At 45.6% G+C, this 15,999-nt stretch overlaps 1 protein-coding gene across 2 annotated transcripts in view; it reads left to right on the forward strand.

Annotated features, from left to right (window-relative positions):
- The window catches only part of LOC129819047 (fibrillin-2-like), a 241,054-nt gene that overhangs the window by 85,679 nt on the left and 139,376 nt on the right, over positions 1 to 15,999 (forward strand). For both annotated transcript variants that reach the window (XM_055875554.1, XM_055875555.1), the window contains exon 19: positions 5,055 to 5,180. In XM_055875554.1, coding sequence (XP_055731529.1) covers positions 5,055 to 5,180 — 126 coding nt within the window. The remainder of the gene's footprint in view (positions 1 to 5,054; positions 5,181 to 15,999) is intronic.

Raw genomic sequence — 15,999 nt, forward strand, 5'->3', positions numbered from 1 at the left:
GAGCGCTATAACTTGCTAGTCTTCCTAGTTACCACACTCACCACTAACAGTAATAGTAGCCCATTGAAACAGACTTATTCTCATGTCCTATGCTGATGCAACTTGATTGTACGCCAAGGATTCAAATGAAGCATAGAGAAACACACAAAACCGCATTTGATTCCCCTCTCGTTTTTCCTAGCGGTAATGATAGAAACACAGGTGCTACAACTCCCCCGTCGCCTAGGAAAATGGGATCCCTGTTTCCCTTCCACTACTGTCTATACTACTATAGTCAAAACATAGAGTTAATTATAGACCGACTTAGTCTGCTTCCTAAGTGGCTCCCTATTCCCTTCACAGTGCACTACTTTTGACCAGGGCCCATAGGGAATAGGGTGCCATTTGGGACCTACACTTAACATGGTGGAACCAGAATCCCCACTATTAATCGTACAGAATATCCTCTGTTCGTTCCCCCAATTCAGTTGCGCTACATTTCACCTCTGAGACAAATCGCCTTTCTCTATTGAAATGACATCATGGTGTGTAGCTGCCAGGGAAAGACAGACATGAAGAGAGAACACTGCCAAAAGACCTGTAGACCATTGGACGGAGGTAGGGCGACAGGGAAAGAGGGAAGGAGAGAGGGAAGAAGGCAGAAAGGATCAGATTTGGGTTTTGGAACGGGCTTTTCAGCCACTATAAACTCAGCCACTGTAAACTCAGTCACTGTAAACTCACAGCCACTGTAAACTCACAGCCACTGTAAACTCAGTCACTGTAAACTCACAGCCACTGTAAACTCACAGCCACTGTAAACTCACAGCCACTATAAACTCAGCCACTGTAAACTCACAGCCACTGTAAACTCAGCCACTGTAAACTCACAGCCACTGTAAACTCACAGCCACTATAAACCCAGTCACTGTAAACTCAGTCACTGTAAACTCACAGCCACTGTAAACTCACAGCCACTGTAAACTCACAGCCACTGTAAACTCACAGCCACTATAAACTCAGCCACTGTAAACTCACAGCCACTGTAAACTCAGCCACTGTAAACTCAGTCACTGTAAACTCACAGCCACTGTAAACTCACAGCCACTGTAAACTCACAGCCACTGTAAACTCAGTCACTGTAAACTCAGTCACTGTAAACTCAGTCACTGTAAATTCAGTCACTGTAAACTCACAGCCACTGTAAACTCAGTCACTATAAACTCAGTCACTGTAAACTCACAGCCACTGTAAACTCACAGCCACTGTAAACTCACAGCCACTGTAAACTCAGCCACTGTAAACTCAGTCACTGTAAACTCACAGCCACTGTAAACTCAGTCGCTGTAAACTCAGTCATTGTAAACTCAGTCACTGTAAACTCAGTCACTGTAAACTCACAGCCACTGTAAACTCAGCCACTGTAAACTCAGCCACTGTAAACTCAGTCACTGTAAACTCAGTCACTGTAAACTCACAGCCACTGTAAACTCACAGCCACTGTAAACTCACAGCCACTATAAACTCAGCCACTGTAAACTCACAGCCACTGTAAACTCACAGCCACTGTAAACTCACAGCCACTGTAAACTCACAGCCACTATAAACTCAGCCACTGTAAACTCACAGCCACTGTAAACTCACAGCCACTGTAAACTCAGCCACTGTAAACTCAGTCACTGTAAACTCAGCCACTGTAAACTCAGTCATTGTAAACTCAGTCACTGCAAACTCACAGCCACTGCAAACTCACAGCCACTATAAACTCACAGCCACTGCAAACTCACAGCCACTGCAAACTCACAGCCACTATAAACTCACAGCCACTGCAAACTCACAGCCACTGCAAACTCACAGCCACTGTAAACTCTGGAGTTGTGACCCTCCCAAACGGAGTACACTAAAAGAAATACACAAACGTAAGCAATTTGGTTTTCTAAAATTGCACTTGAAAGCACACAAGTTCTTAAAATGAAATTCTCCCAATGGAAGCAGAAATAATCATCCACTGTAGGTAGCAAATGTGATTTGAAAGTGGCTTTATTTTAAATAGGGGACTTATTCACAATGTAACTTTAACAGCACTGAAAAAGTGCCTGATAGAAAGACTGCAATATACATACCAGTATTCGACATAACCATTTTACCTTTCATTTGGCAAAGTAAAACGTTGAATCGCAAGTCCCCCCTAATCATTATACAGTATATATTCCATCTCCTCTTGGCCGCATAGAGAAAATGACATATCACCACCATTTTCCTCAAAACTCCTAATGGGGACGCATCAATTCTGGGAGCGTTTCCCTGGGCGTGTGCGAAAAGTAGTGCGCTACTATATAAGGAATAGGGTTCCATTTGGAACGCTGTGATTCCTGGTAGTCGTTTCAGCTCGGTAGCCGATAACCCCTTTGTTCCTCCCTCCATAGGCATGGCGAAAGAGTTCGACAGGATATTATTTCCAAAGGGCAATTATAGTCAGCTTTATAAGCTCTTCAACTTCCCTTTCTGTCTGACTCTGGGGTTGACTGGGACCCCTGGCAGTCAAAGGGCCCTTTGGGAACGGAAAATGTACAACCAAATAGGGGCTGGTGAAGACTACATTATCGAGGGGGAACAAATTCAATCGGGTAATCTTCACGACCTGACACCGGAGGAAATATTGGGGTCTACGGTTGTCGTTTAGAGTTTGTATATTGACTTGAGGATGGTGGACTGTCAGTCATGGCCGTAGTCTCTAGAGTAGGATTATCAAGTCCTGGAAAGTATTGAGTGTGTAGGCTTTTATTCCAGACCAGTCTGAGAAAGACCTGATCATCTTCAGTCTGGGCCAAAGTTAGTGGAATCAGGTTTCTAAGAAGAGTAGAGCTGGAACAAGCCTGGACACACAGTAGCTCTTTTATAGGGAATTGTATATTTTTTTAATGAAGAGGTGTCAGGTTTACACTAATTCTAACACTTAAAAAGTACACTACATGGCCAAAAGTATGTGGACACATGCCCATCGAGCCTCTCATTCCAAAATCACAGGCGTTAATACGGAGTTGCTCCCACCTTGGCTGCTCCACTCTTCTGGGAAGGCTTTCCACTAGATGTTGGAATATTGCTGTGGGGACTTGCTTCCATTCAGCCACAAGAGCATTAGGGAGGTCGGGCACTGATGTTGGAGCGATTAGGCCTGGCTCGCAGTTGGCGTTCCAGTTCATCTCAAAAGTGTTCGATGTGGTTGAGGTCAGGGCTCTGTGCAGTCCAGTCAAGTTCTGCCACACTGATCTCGACAAACCATTTCTGCATGGACCTCGCTTTGTGCACGGTGGCATTGTCATGCTGAAACAGGAAGGGCCTTCCCCAAACTGTTGCCACAATGTTGGAAGCACAGAATCGTCTAGAATGTCATTGTATGCTGTAGCGTTAAGATTTCCCTTCACTGGAACTAAGGGGCCTAGCGTGAACCATGAAAAACAGCCCCAGAACATTATTCCTCCTCCACCAAACTTTACAGTTAACACTATGCATTGTGGCATGTAGCGTTCTCCTGTCATCCGCCAAACCCTGATTTTTCCATCAGACTGCCAGATGGTGAAGCGTGATTCATCACTCCAGAGAACGCATTTCCACTGCTCCAGAGTCCAATGGCGGCGAGCTTTACACCACTCCAGCCGACGCTTGGCATTGCACATGGTGATCTTAGGCTTGTGTGCTCGGCCATGGAAACCCATTTCATGAAGCTCTCAATGAACAGTTTTTGTGCTGGAATTGCGTCCAGAGGCAGTTTGGAACTTGGTAGTGAGTGTTGCAACCGAGGACAGGCGATTTTTACCCCCTACGTGCTTCAGCACTCGGCGGTCCCGTTCTGGGAGCTTGTGTGGCCTACCACTTCGCGGCTGAGCCACTGTTAGTCCTAGACGTTTCCACTTCACAATAACAGAACTTACAGTTGACCGGGGCAGCTCTAACAGGACAGAAATTTGACGAACTGAAAGGTGGCATCCTATGACGATGCCATGCTGAAAGTCACTAAGCTCTTCAGTAAGGCCATTCTACTGCCAATATTTGTCTATGGAGATTGCATGGCTGTGTGCTCGATTTTATACACCTGTCAGCAACAGGTGTGGCTGAATTAGCCGAATCCACTAATTTAAAGGGGTGTCCACATACTTATAGTGTGTGTGTGTGTGTGTGTGTGTGTGTGTGTGTGTGTGTGTGTGTGTGTGTGTGTGTGTGTGTGTGTGTGTGTTTGCACCTTGGAGGTCAATGCGGACCAACAGATATACCCGGCTCTTCCAGACAATGTTTCGGGATGTTACTTCCATTCTGACACGTTGTAAAGGTTGGTGCTATCGTCATTTTGACCTGTAGGGCCGAGAGTATGAAATGTAAAAGGCTGTTAGAAAGAGGGATACCTAGTCAGTTGTACAACTGAATGCATTCAACTGAAATGTGTCTTCAGCATTTAACCCAACCCCTCTGAATCAGAGAGGTGCGGGGGGCTGCCTTAATCGACATCCACATCTTCAGCACCCGGGGAACAGTGAGTTAACTTCCTTGCTCAGGGGCAAAACGACAGATTTTTACCTTGTCAGCTCGGGGATTCGATCCAGCAACCTTTCGGTTACTGGCCCAACGCTCTAACCACTAACATATCGGTCTGTTTTTCTTGGCCTTTTTCTACCACACGCAATGAAATGGTGGTTTGAGTCATTAAGGGAAATTGTTATGATTACCGGTTTTCAATGTGGGTGTAATGAGTCAATCCTCCCATTAAGCAGTCTGCTCTATGTCAGTTTCAAACACTGATAAATGCATGTCACACACATTCACCACAAATGTTTTTGCTCAAGAAATTGACAAATACACAGAAAATGTTTACATTAGTTTCCTAGACACTGACCAGTGGTCTCAGACACTGACCAATGGTCTCATAGACACTGACCAGTGGTCTCAGACACTGACCAATGGTCTCAGGCACTGACCAATGGTCTCACAGACACTGACCAATGGTCTCAGACACTGACAAATGGACAAATGGTCCTGAGTTGACTGTGAGGCATCTTCTCTGTTTGCCTGTTGTCTTCCAGACATTGACGAGTGCATGGTGAACCGGCTCCTCTGCGACAACGGACTGTGTCGGAACATTCCAGGAAGCTACAGCTGCACCTGCCCCAAGGGCTACCTCTTCAGGCCAGACTCTGAGACATGCGAAGGTAAGAGGGGGGGGGGGGGGGGGGGGGGGGGGATGAGAGAAGTGATGACTATTTTCATTGTTGATGTTATTTATTTCTGCTTTGGCAATATCCATGTGAATATCATGCCAAACAGAACTTCCATTTTAAGTGGACACCTGGTAGGAAAAACATACAAGGGGTGTAATGGGAGGTCGGAGGAAAGCAGAAATGCCTGGCAAGCCAGAGTAGCCATAGTGGCCAGAGCAACCATAGTAGCCAGAGCAACCATAGTAGCCAGAGCAGCCAGAGAAGCCATAGTAGCCATAGTAGCCAGAGCATAGTAGCCAGAGCAACCATAGTAGCCAGAGCAACCATAGTAGCCAGAGCAGCCAGAGAAGCCATAGTGGCCATAGTAGCCAGAGCAGCCAGAGTAGCCATAGTAGCCAGAGAAGCCATAGTAGCCATAGTAGCCAGAGCAGCCAGAGTAGCCAGAGCAACCATAGTAGCCAGAGTAGCCAGAGCAGCCAGAGTAGCCAGAGCAGCCAGAGTAGCCAGAGCAGCCAGAGTAGCCAGAGCAACCATAGTAGCCAGAGCAGCCATAGTAGCCAGAGTAGCCAGAGCAACCATAGTAGCCAGAGTAGCCATAGTAGCCAGAGTAGCCAGAGCAGCCATAGTAGGTATGAGGATGTCTGCTAAAGCTGATCTGATTGAATTGACCCTTGGTTATATACAACTCTTAATGATCGGCTATGAAAAGCCAACTGAAAATTATTCATGATTATTATTTGACCATGCTTGTCACTTATGAACATTTTGAACATCTTGGCATAGTTCTGTTATAATCTCCACCCGGCACAGCCAGAAGAGGACTGGCCACCCCTCATAGCCTGGTTCCTCTCTAGGTTTCTTCCTAGGTTTTGGCCTTTCTAGGAAGTTTTTCCTAGCCACCGTGCTTCTACACCTGCATTGCTTGCTGTTTGGGGTTTTAGGCTGGGTTTCTGTACAGCACTTCGAGATATTAGCTGATGTACGAAGGGCTATATAAAATAAACTTGATTTGGTTATTATGTCCCCCATCTTGTATGTTAAATGTCAGTACTTATTAATTCATTCTCTAGTACATTATATATGAAATGTGTGGTTGTTATACTGGAGTTTTTAAATTTTTCCTTTTAAAAGTTATAAAAGTCGATAGATGAAGTCAAGTGGAGTTTTTTTCTCAGGACAATAGCAGTGTCTGTTTCTTTCCTTTCTTTGCATGGGTGAAACAGACAAAAGGCCTCTCCAGTACAGGCATTTCAATCATTCTGAGTTCATATCTGAACCAGATGTCTTTTTAAAGGCTTATATCCCTCAGATATATTCTATGAGTTATTCCGCCATATGTACACGCGTGCAGATATGCCCGCCCCTCCCCCATACCTGAACTATGCCTGGGACATATGGAAGAAATCGGGCCGGTTTTGATTGTGTGTAGACACTGATGTGGAGTATGTCCTTTTATTTTCACAGGAAATTTACCCGGTCTATACATTTTCCTCAATCTTATGAAATGGTAACACCTGGGTCATGTTTTGCAACAGAAAACAAAGGTTTCTATTGGATAGTGTTTCTGCTTCAGATAGTACCTTCTATTTCAGGCAGGGGAGAATGAACGTCCCCTCTCATTGGTTTCAGGGCCTTTTCTTCTTTGTTGTGCCAAATGACTACATCCCTGGTTTAAAATGAAGGACTACATCCCTGGTTTAAAATGAAGGACTATATCCATGGTTTAAAATGAAGGACTACGTCTCTGGTTTAAAATGAAGGACTACATCCCTGGTTTAAAATGAAGGACTATATCCATGGTTTAAAATGGACTACGTCCCTGGTTTAAAATGGACTACATCGCTGGTTTAAAATGAAGGACTACGTCTCTGGTTTAAAATGAGCCTTGTCCCCCTGGTAACCATGCTCCTAAACCACATTCCAACCCCGTCCCCCTGTAACCATGCTCCTAAGCCACCTTCCAACCCCTTTCCCCCTGTAACCATGCTCCTAAACCACCTTCCAACTCCTGTCCCCCTGTAACCATGCTCCTAAACCACCTTCCAACCCCTTTCCCCTGTAACCATGCTCCTAAACCACCTTCCAACCTATGTCTCCCTGTAACCGTGCTCCTAAACCACCTTCCAACTCCTGTCCCCCTGTAACCATGCTCCTAAACCACCTTCCAACCCCTTTCCCCTGGTAACCATGCTCCTAAACCACCTTCCAACTCCTGTCCCCCTGTAACCATGCTCCTAAACCACCTTCCAACCTATGTCTCCCTGTAACCGTGCTCCTAAACCACCTTCCAACCCCAGTCCCCTGTAACCATGCTCCTAAACCACCTTCCAACCCCTTTCCCCTGTAACCATGCTCCTAAACCACCTTCCAACCTATGTCTCCCTGTAACCGTGCTCCTAAACCACCTTCCAACCCCTTTCCCCTGTAACCATGCTCCTAAACCACCTTCCAACCTATGTCTCCCTGTAACCGTGCTACTAAACCACCTTCCAACCCCTTTCCCCTGGTAACCATGCTCCTAAACCACCTTCCAACTCCTTTCCCCCTGGTAACCATGCTCCTAAGCGACCTTCCAACTCCTTTCCCCCTGTAACCATGCTCCTAAACCACCTTCCAACTCCTGTCCCCCTGTAACCATGCTCCTAAACCACCTTCCAACTCCTGTCCCCCTGTAACCATGCTCCTAAACCACCTTCCAACCCCTTTCCCCTGGTAACCATGCTCCTAAACCACCTTCCAACTCCTGTCCCCCTGTAACCATGCTCCTAAACCACCTTCCAACCTATGTCTCCCTGTAACCGTGCTACTAAACCACCTTCCAACCCCTTTCCCCTGGTAACCATGCTCCTAAACCACCTTCCAACTCCTTTCCCCCTGGTAACCATGCTCCTAAGCGACCTTCCAACTCCTTTCCCCCTGTAACCATGCTCCTAAACCACCTTCCAACCCCTTTCCCCTGTAACCATGCTCCTAAACCACCTTCCAACTCCTGTCCCCCTGTAACCATGCTCCTAAACCACCTTCCAACCCCTTTCCCCTGGTAACCATGCTCCTAAACCACCTTCCAACTCCTGTCCCCCTGTAACCATGCTCCTAAACCACCTTCCAACCTATGTCTCCCTGTAACCGTGCTCCTAAACCACCTTCCAACCCCAGTCCCCTGTAACCATGCTCCTAAACCACCTTCCAACCCCTTTCCCCTGTAACCATGCTCCTAAACCACCTTCCAACCCCTTTCCCCTGTAACCATGCTCCTAAACCACCTTCCAACCTATGTCTCCCTGTAACCGTGCTACTAAACCACCTTCCAACCCCTTTCCCCTGGTAACCATGCTCCTAAACCACCTTCCAACTCCTTTCCCCCTGGTAACCATGCTCCTAAGCGACCTTCCAACTCCTTTCCCCCTGTAACCATGCTCCTAAACCACCTTCCAATCCCTTTCCCCTGGTAACCATGCTCCTAAACCACCTTCCAACCCCTTTCCCCTGTAACCATGCTACTAAACCACCTTCCAACCCCTTTCCCCTGTGACCATGCTCCTAAACCACCTTCCAACCCCTTTCCCCTGTAACCATGCTCCTAAACCACCTTCCAACCTATGTCTCCCTGTAACCGTGCTCCTAAACCACCTTCCAACTCCTGTCCCCCTGTAACCATGCTCCTAAACCACCTTCCAACCCCTTTCCCCTGGTAACCATGCTCCTAAACCACCTTCCAACCCCTTTCCCCTGTAACCATGCTCCTAAACCACCTTCCAACCCCTTTCCCCTGGTAACCATGCTCCTAAACCACCTTCCAACTCCTTTCCCCCTGTAACCATGCTACTAAACCACCTTCCAACCCCTTTCCCCTGGTAACCATGCTCCTAAACCACCTTCCAACCCCTTTCCCCTGTAACCATGCTCCTAAACCACCTTCCAACCCCTTTCCCCTGTAACCATGCTACTAAACCACCTTCCAACCCCTTTCCCCTGTAACCATGCTACTAAACCACCTTCCAACCCCGTCCCCCTGTAACCATGCTACTAAACCACCTTCCAACCCCTTTCCCCTGTAACCATGCTACTAAACCACCTTCCAACCCCTGTCCCCCTGGTAACCATGCTCCTAAACCACCTGACTGGCCCATAATCAGACCTGAGTTAAAAGTTAGCCTTTTCTTTAACCTGCCTGGAATCCCAAATGTGTGACATTTGCCCATTTTTAGGAGAAAATAAATGTGTTTCCCTTTTTCTCCCCAATTTCGTGGTATCCAATTGGTAGTTGCAGTCTTGTCCCATCGCTGCAACTCCCGTACGGACTCGGGAGAGGCGAAGGTTGAGAGCCGTGCGTTCTCCGAAACACAACCCAGCCAAGCCGTACTGCTTGGCTCTCCCAGTTGCGGCCGGCTGTGACAGAGCCTGGACTCGAACCAGGATCTCTAGTGGCACAGACCACTCCGCCACTCGGGAGGCCAGGCGTTTGCACTTTTGCGATTATTCTAGTGGTTCCATTGCGTCAGGCAAGCTCAAAACATTTGACATTTACATTTGACATTTTAGTAATTTAGCAGACACTCGTATCCAGAGTGACTTACAGTTGTTGCATTCATTTTAAGATAGCTAGGTTGGACAACCACATATCACCGTCATAAGTGGGGGGAGGCGGGGGGTCAAGTATGAGTGTAAGTTCATGAAAGGGTAAGTGGTGAACTGTGGGATTAGTTAAGATACTCTTTGAAGAGGTAGGGTTTCAGATGTTTTTCAAAAGATGGGCAGGGACTCTGCTGTCCTAGCTTCAGGGGGAAACTGGTGCCAGGACAGAGAAGAGCTTTGACTGAGCTGAGAGCCAAGAGACCAGAGTTGGCAGAACGGACCACTATGAGATCTGCCAGGCACGCAGAGATGCGTGTCGCCACCTGGGTGTCAGAAGAGGGGAAGGAGAAAAGTCAGAGGACACAGATCTGCTAAGCAATGATAGGAGAGACCATGTGATGATATGAACGAGCCAAGTAACTTGGTGTATAGAGAGAAGGGGAGAGGGCCTAGAACCGAGCCCTGGGCGACACCAGTAATGAGAGCATGTGGTGCAGACACAGATCCTCTCCAAGTCACCTGATAGGAGTGGCCTGCCAGGTAGGATGCAATCCAAGAGTGTGCAGAGCCTTAGACGCTCAGCCCTGAGAGGGTGGAGAGGAGGAACTGATGGTTCACGGTGTCAAAGGCAGTGGACAGATCTAGGAGGATGAGAAAGGAGGACAGAGAGTCAGCTTTGGCAGTGTGGAGAGCTTCTGTGACACAGAGGACAGCAGTCTCGGTTGAGTGACCCGTCTTGAAGCATGACTGGTTATGGCCCAGAACATTGTTCTGAGCGATAACGAGCAATAGCAAGCAATCAAGCCCAGATAAGGTATTTGAAATGATTTCAAATAGTATTTGAACCCTGTTCTGTCCATAATAACCCCAAGGGGCTAAGACTACGGTTTGTGACTAAGCCCTTCCCTGCCTCGCAAATACCACCCTAATCCCTATATAGTGCACTACTTTTGACCAGGGCCCATGTAAAGAATAGGGGGCCATTTGGGAGGCGCACCTTACGTTGCCAATAAAAACCAATACAACCCTCCATGGAGTGCACTGCCAGCAGAGGGGAAATTACCTAATGGGCTCTAATTGAGTGTGAAAGAGGGATCACCACAGGGGCCTCTGGGGTCTCTCAGGTGGGGTCAGTTCTAGAACAAGGGATAATTACCCATGAAAAACAATGAAAAACATCACAAAATATAGCTGTGAGCAGCAATGAACGGGGTTCACAGGATGGTAGAAAGGACACAAGATCAGCATAACAAGGCAAGCACTCTATCATGTAGGAAATATCCTCCTTTATGTGCAATCATTAGTCTAAATACAAAATCTGGAGTGAATCTGATGTATGGTTTTATGAGGAGAAGATGGTTTTGAGAATTAGTGTTACATATGCAAAGAATGAGTTGTTAATAGTGTCCATGTTTTTTTTTTTTAGATATCAATACCAAAGTCAGTGTGGTCTTAGGCCACTGTGGAGTGGATTTACAGTGGTTTAACCTGTCTAGGATCAGCGTGGCGCTAGCGGCACCCCCCCCCCCCCCCCACTGAAAAACCAGTGCCGCGAAATTCAAAAAAAATATTTTTTTAAAATATTTAACTTTCACACATTAAAGTCCAATACAGCTAATGAAAGACACAGATCTTATGAATCCAGTCAACATTTCCGATTTTTAAAATGTTTTACAGGGAAGACACAATATGTAAAGATGTACATCTATTACCTAAAAACACATTAGCATAATCCACCATCTTTTATTTGTCCACCAACACCAGTAGCCATCACCAATTCGGCTAAACTAAGATATTTATAGCCCCTAACCAACAAAAAAACTCATTAGATGACAGTCTGATAACATATTTATGGTATGGGATAGGTTTTGTTAGAAAAAAGTGCATATTTCAGGTATATGGCATAGTTTACAATTGCACCCACCATCACAAATGGACTAGAATAATTACAATGAGCAACGTGTTTACCTAACTACTAATCATCAAACATTTCGTAAAAATACACAGCATACACGAATCGAAAGACACAGATCCTGTGAATACAGACAATATTTCAGATTTTCTAAGTGTCTTACAGCGAAAACACAATAAATCGTTATATTAGCTTAGCACATAGCAATTAGCAGCCCAGCATTGATTCTAGCCAAAGTGAGCGATAAAAGTCAACATCGCCAAAAGATATTAATTTTTTCACTAACCTTCTCAGAATTCTTCCGATGACACTCCTGTAACATCACATTACAACATGCATATACAGTTTGATCGAAAATGTTTATATTTAGCCACCAAAATCATGGTTAGACAATGTGAAATGTAGACAAGCTGGTAAAGAAAACGTCCTTGCGCCACTTAGACAGTGATCTACTCTTATACATAAATACTCATAAACGTGACTAAAAAATATAGGGTGGACAGGGATTGATAGACAATTTAATTCTTAATACAATTGCGTTATTACATTTTTTAATTTATCCTTACTTTTCAATACAGTTTGCGCCAAGCGAAGCTACGTCAAAAAACATGGCGTCCTAAGCCACTAAAATGTTTCGACAGAAACACGATTTATCATAATAAAAATGTCCTACCTTGAGCTGTTCTTCCATCAGTATCTTGGGCAAAGGATCCTTTCTTGGGAGAAATCGTCTTTTGGTGGAAAGCTGTCCTCTTGCCATGTGGAAATGTCAACTACGTTCGGGATGAACTGAAAAGCGTGCCCAACTTTTCACATCGTTGCAAAAATAAATGTCCCAAAATCGCACTAAACGGATATAAATTGCTATAAAACGCTTTAAATTAACTACTTTGTGATGTTTGTAACTCCTATAACGAGTGAAAAGATGACCGGAGAAATATAACAGGCTAAACTAACGCTTGGAACAGGAGAGGGTCGGTGTCTTCCACGCGCGTTACGCAGCAAGAAAAGACTTGCTAGCTAAAGGTTTTTTTCATTTGTAGGGCCTGTGAACGAGCAATCGAGCCCGTTGGAATCGTCATCACGTAAAGGCATCCAGGGGAAGACGTAAGAAGTGTCCGTATAGTCATAGCAACGACAGAGCCCTTTTAAATGACTTCAGAAAAGTGGCCAACGTTTCTCAAATCTGACTCCATGTCAGGGAAATTGCTGTAGAATGGGCTCTGTTCCACTTAGAGACAAAATTTCAACTCCTATAGAAACTATAGACTGTTTTCTATCCAATAATAATAATAATATGCATATTGTACGATCAAGGATTTTGTGGGAAGCCGTTTAAAAAATTAGCCACATTAGCATAAATAGTCTAAACAGCGCCCCCATCCCCAACAGGTTAAATGGAAAGTAAAACGTTTTTTTATTTTATTATTTAGACCAATCACTTTTCTCCAACTAAGTTAATGGTCTATGGGTCATGATAAGAATATTTTTGAAGTATGTTTAGCATATTGTAGCATATTAGTGTATGTGCTAATATGCATCTACCGAACAGGAGGTTGGTAGCACCTTAATTGGGTAGAATGGGGCTTGTGGCTGTGGCGGGATGTGTGGAATGATATTTTCACCCTACTCCCGCTCTTCCCCTCTGGCGCTCGAGGGATTAGCGATTATTGGACTCACCTGGACTCAATCACCTCTGTCATTACCTTCCCTATATCTGTCTGGTTCCCCGCTTTGTTCCCTGCTTCTGCATTAATTGTCATATGTTCCGATTAAATGTTTGACTCCCAATACCTGCTTCTCATCTCCGGCGTCAGTCCCTACAGAATGCAGATGCCATCATACGCTGACGTGCTGACGTTCCGGTTGGTGGTGACGTCGGGTCCGGGGCCGACACCGATGGAACTGGTGGTGCCTAAGCCAGCTCGTCCGGCTATCACGCCCTAGCTGGCTTGAGAGGTTTCTTGCCCCGGTTGGCTCAGAAGGCGCCCATCCCACGTCAGGCCTCAGCCGGATCGTCAGGTTTTTACGCCCAGCCGGCTCGTCAGGCTGCTACGCCTCTGCTGGATCATCAGGCTCCCACGCCTCAGCGGGATCGACAAGCCATCATGCCTCAGCCGGATCGTCAGGCTCCTATGCCTCAGCCGGCTCACCAGGCTCTCCCACGCCTCTGCCGGTTCGTCGGGCTTTCACGCCCAGCCGGCTTGTCCAGCACATGTGCCTCGGCCGGCCCGTCAGGCTCACCCAGGTGGGATGCCAGGTGGAGCCCCTAGAGGGGGGGGGACTGTCACGCCTGCTCCAGCTCTTCCCTTCGGGTGCCAGGCTCCCCAGCACTACGCACTCCTGCCATCATCATTACGCGCACCTGCCCCCCCCCCCATCACGTGCATCAGCGATTATTGGATTCACCTGTACTCAATCACCTCTGTCATTACGTTCCCTATATCTGTCTGGTTCCCCGCTGTGTTCCCTGCTTCTGTCATATGTCCTTGGTTACCCGTGTCCTGACGCAGTTCCTGTCTTGTTCTATGTCTGTTCCCGATTTAAATGTTTGACTTACCTGCTTCTCATCTCCGGCGTCGGTCCCTACATGGATCAAATACACATGGTTTCCATGGTTTCCATGTGTTTGATGCCATTCCATCTGCTCCGTTCCAGCCATTACTATGAGCCGTCCTCTTCTCAGCAGCCTCCACTAATCTACTGGTATAGTGTGACCATCTTTGAAAGCATCAACATAATTTTTCAGACTATTGTGATGAGTCCAAAAAACAAATTTGGAGTGAATCTGACTTTAGTCCATGAGAAGATTTTTAAGATAATTTTAAGCATTATCGTTACATAGTCAAGAAAGTGAATTGTTAATAGTTTCCTTATTTTGTAAGAAATCAATGCCAAACATTATGGTAATGTCTTAGATGATCCTAAACAGTTTCACGTTGATAGGTCATTGTGAAGGGAATTTACGAAGGATTTAAATGGATACGTGATCAATAACTCACCCATCTCTCAACCAATCCCTTAGTTTTTCGCAAACAAAGTTAAGAGATGTACCGTGGACATAAATACTGAATTGTTATTTGGATCATGAGAAGAAGTTTTTCAAAGTTTGAGGAAAATCTATCCTGACGGACCTTATGGGTCCTTGAGGCAAATTTGTTCAGCATGAGTAAAGGCACCTACATACAAAGTCTCAAGGTCAAAGATAGAATGAGGGTTTAACACTATAACCGCCATAGGCCGACAGCCACTGACATTTTATTTTGTAAAGAAGCTCGAGACTGTTTTATTTTCTATAAATCTATTACTAATCACATTTATTATAAGGGAAACAAAAACATGATATGTGTTGCAGTAGGCCTTTAGAATAACTAAACTACACCTAAAGTACACTGAAACAACAGCGAAACTACACCTAAAATACACTGAAACTACACCTAAACTACACCGAAACTACACCTAAAGTACACTGAAACAACACCCAAACTACACCAAAACTACACCTAAACTATTCCTAAACTACACTGAAACGACACCTAAACTATTCCTTAACTACACCGAAACTACACCTAAACTATTCGGAAACTACACCTAAACTATTCCTTAACTACACCTAAACAACACGTAAACAACACTGAAACTACACCTAAACTATTCCTTAACTACACCTAAACTACACCTAAACAACACTGAAACTACACCTAAACTATTCCTTAACTACACCGAAAGTACACCTAAACTACACCAAACCTGTTTTTGATCAGAGACCTATGGGCCCTGGTCAAAAGTAGTGCACTATGTAAGGGAATAGGGTGCTATTTGGAATAGCACTGTTCCATCGCTCTGTGGTCTATTTAAACCTACTGGTTTATAGGGTAGTAAATTAAGAGTCTGGGCCTCCTGGTTTGGGAATTGAGAGACTGTGAGTACTGGGATCCTTCAGACCGTTGACGTAATCCCCCTTGACGGTCAACACAGCAGAAAGTAACACACACAATAGGATGTTTGGATGGCTGGGGACTGTGTGTGGGCACATACACTCATGCACGAAAACACACATTCTTTTAAATTGACATTTTAGTCATTTAGCAGACACTCTTATTCAGAGCGACTTACCGTTTAGTGCATTCATCTTACACACACACACACACGCACACACGCACACACACACACACACACACACACACACACACACACACACACACACACACACACACACACACACACACACACACACACACTTTTACAATGACATCTGCTCCTTGTGAACGCTTTGGGAGGGGAGCATAGGCCAGTCGCAGTATAAAGGAAAGCTTTAAGGCT

The sequence above is a fragment of the Salvelinus fontinalis genome, chromosome 21, assembly GCF_029448725.1.
Source record: "Salvelinus fontinalis isolate EN_2023a chromosome 21, ASM2944872v1, whole genome shotgun sequence".
NCBI classification, from domain to species: domain Eukaryota; kingdom Metazoa; phylum Chordata; class Actinopteri; order Salmoniformes; family Salmonidae; genus Salvelinus; species Salvelinus fontinalis.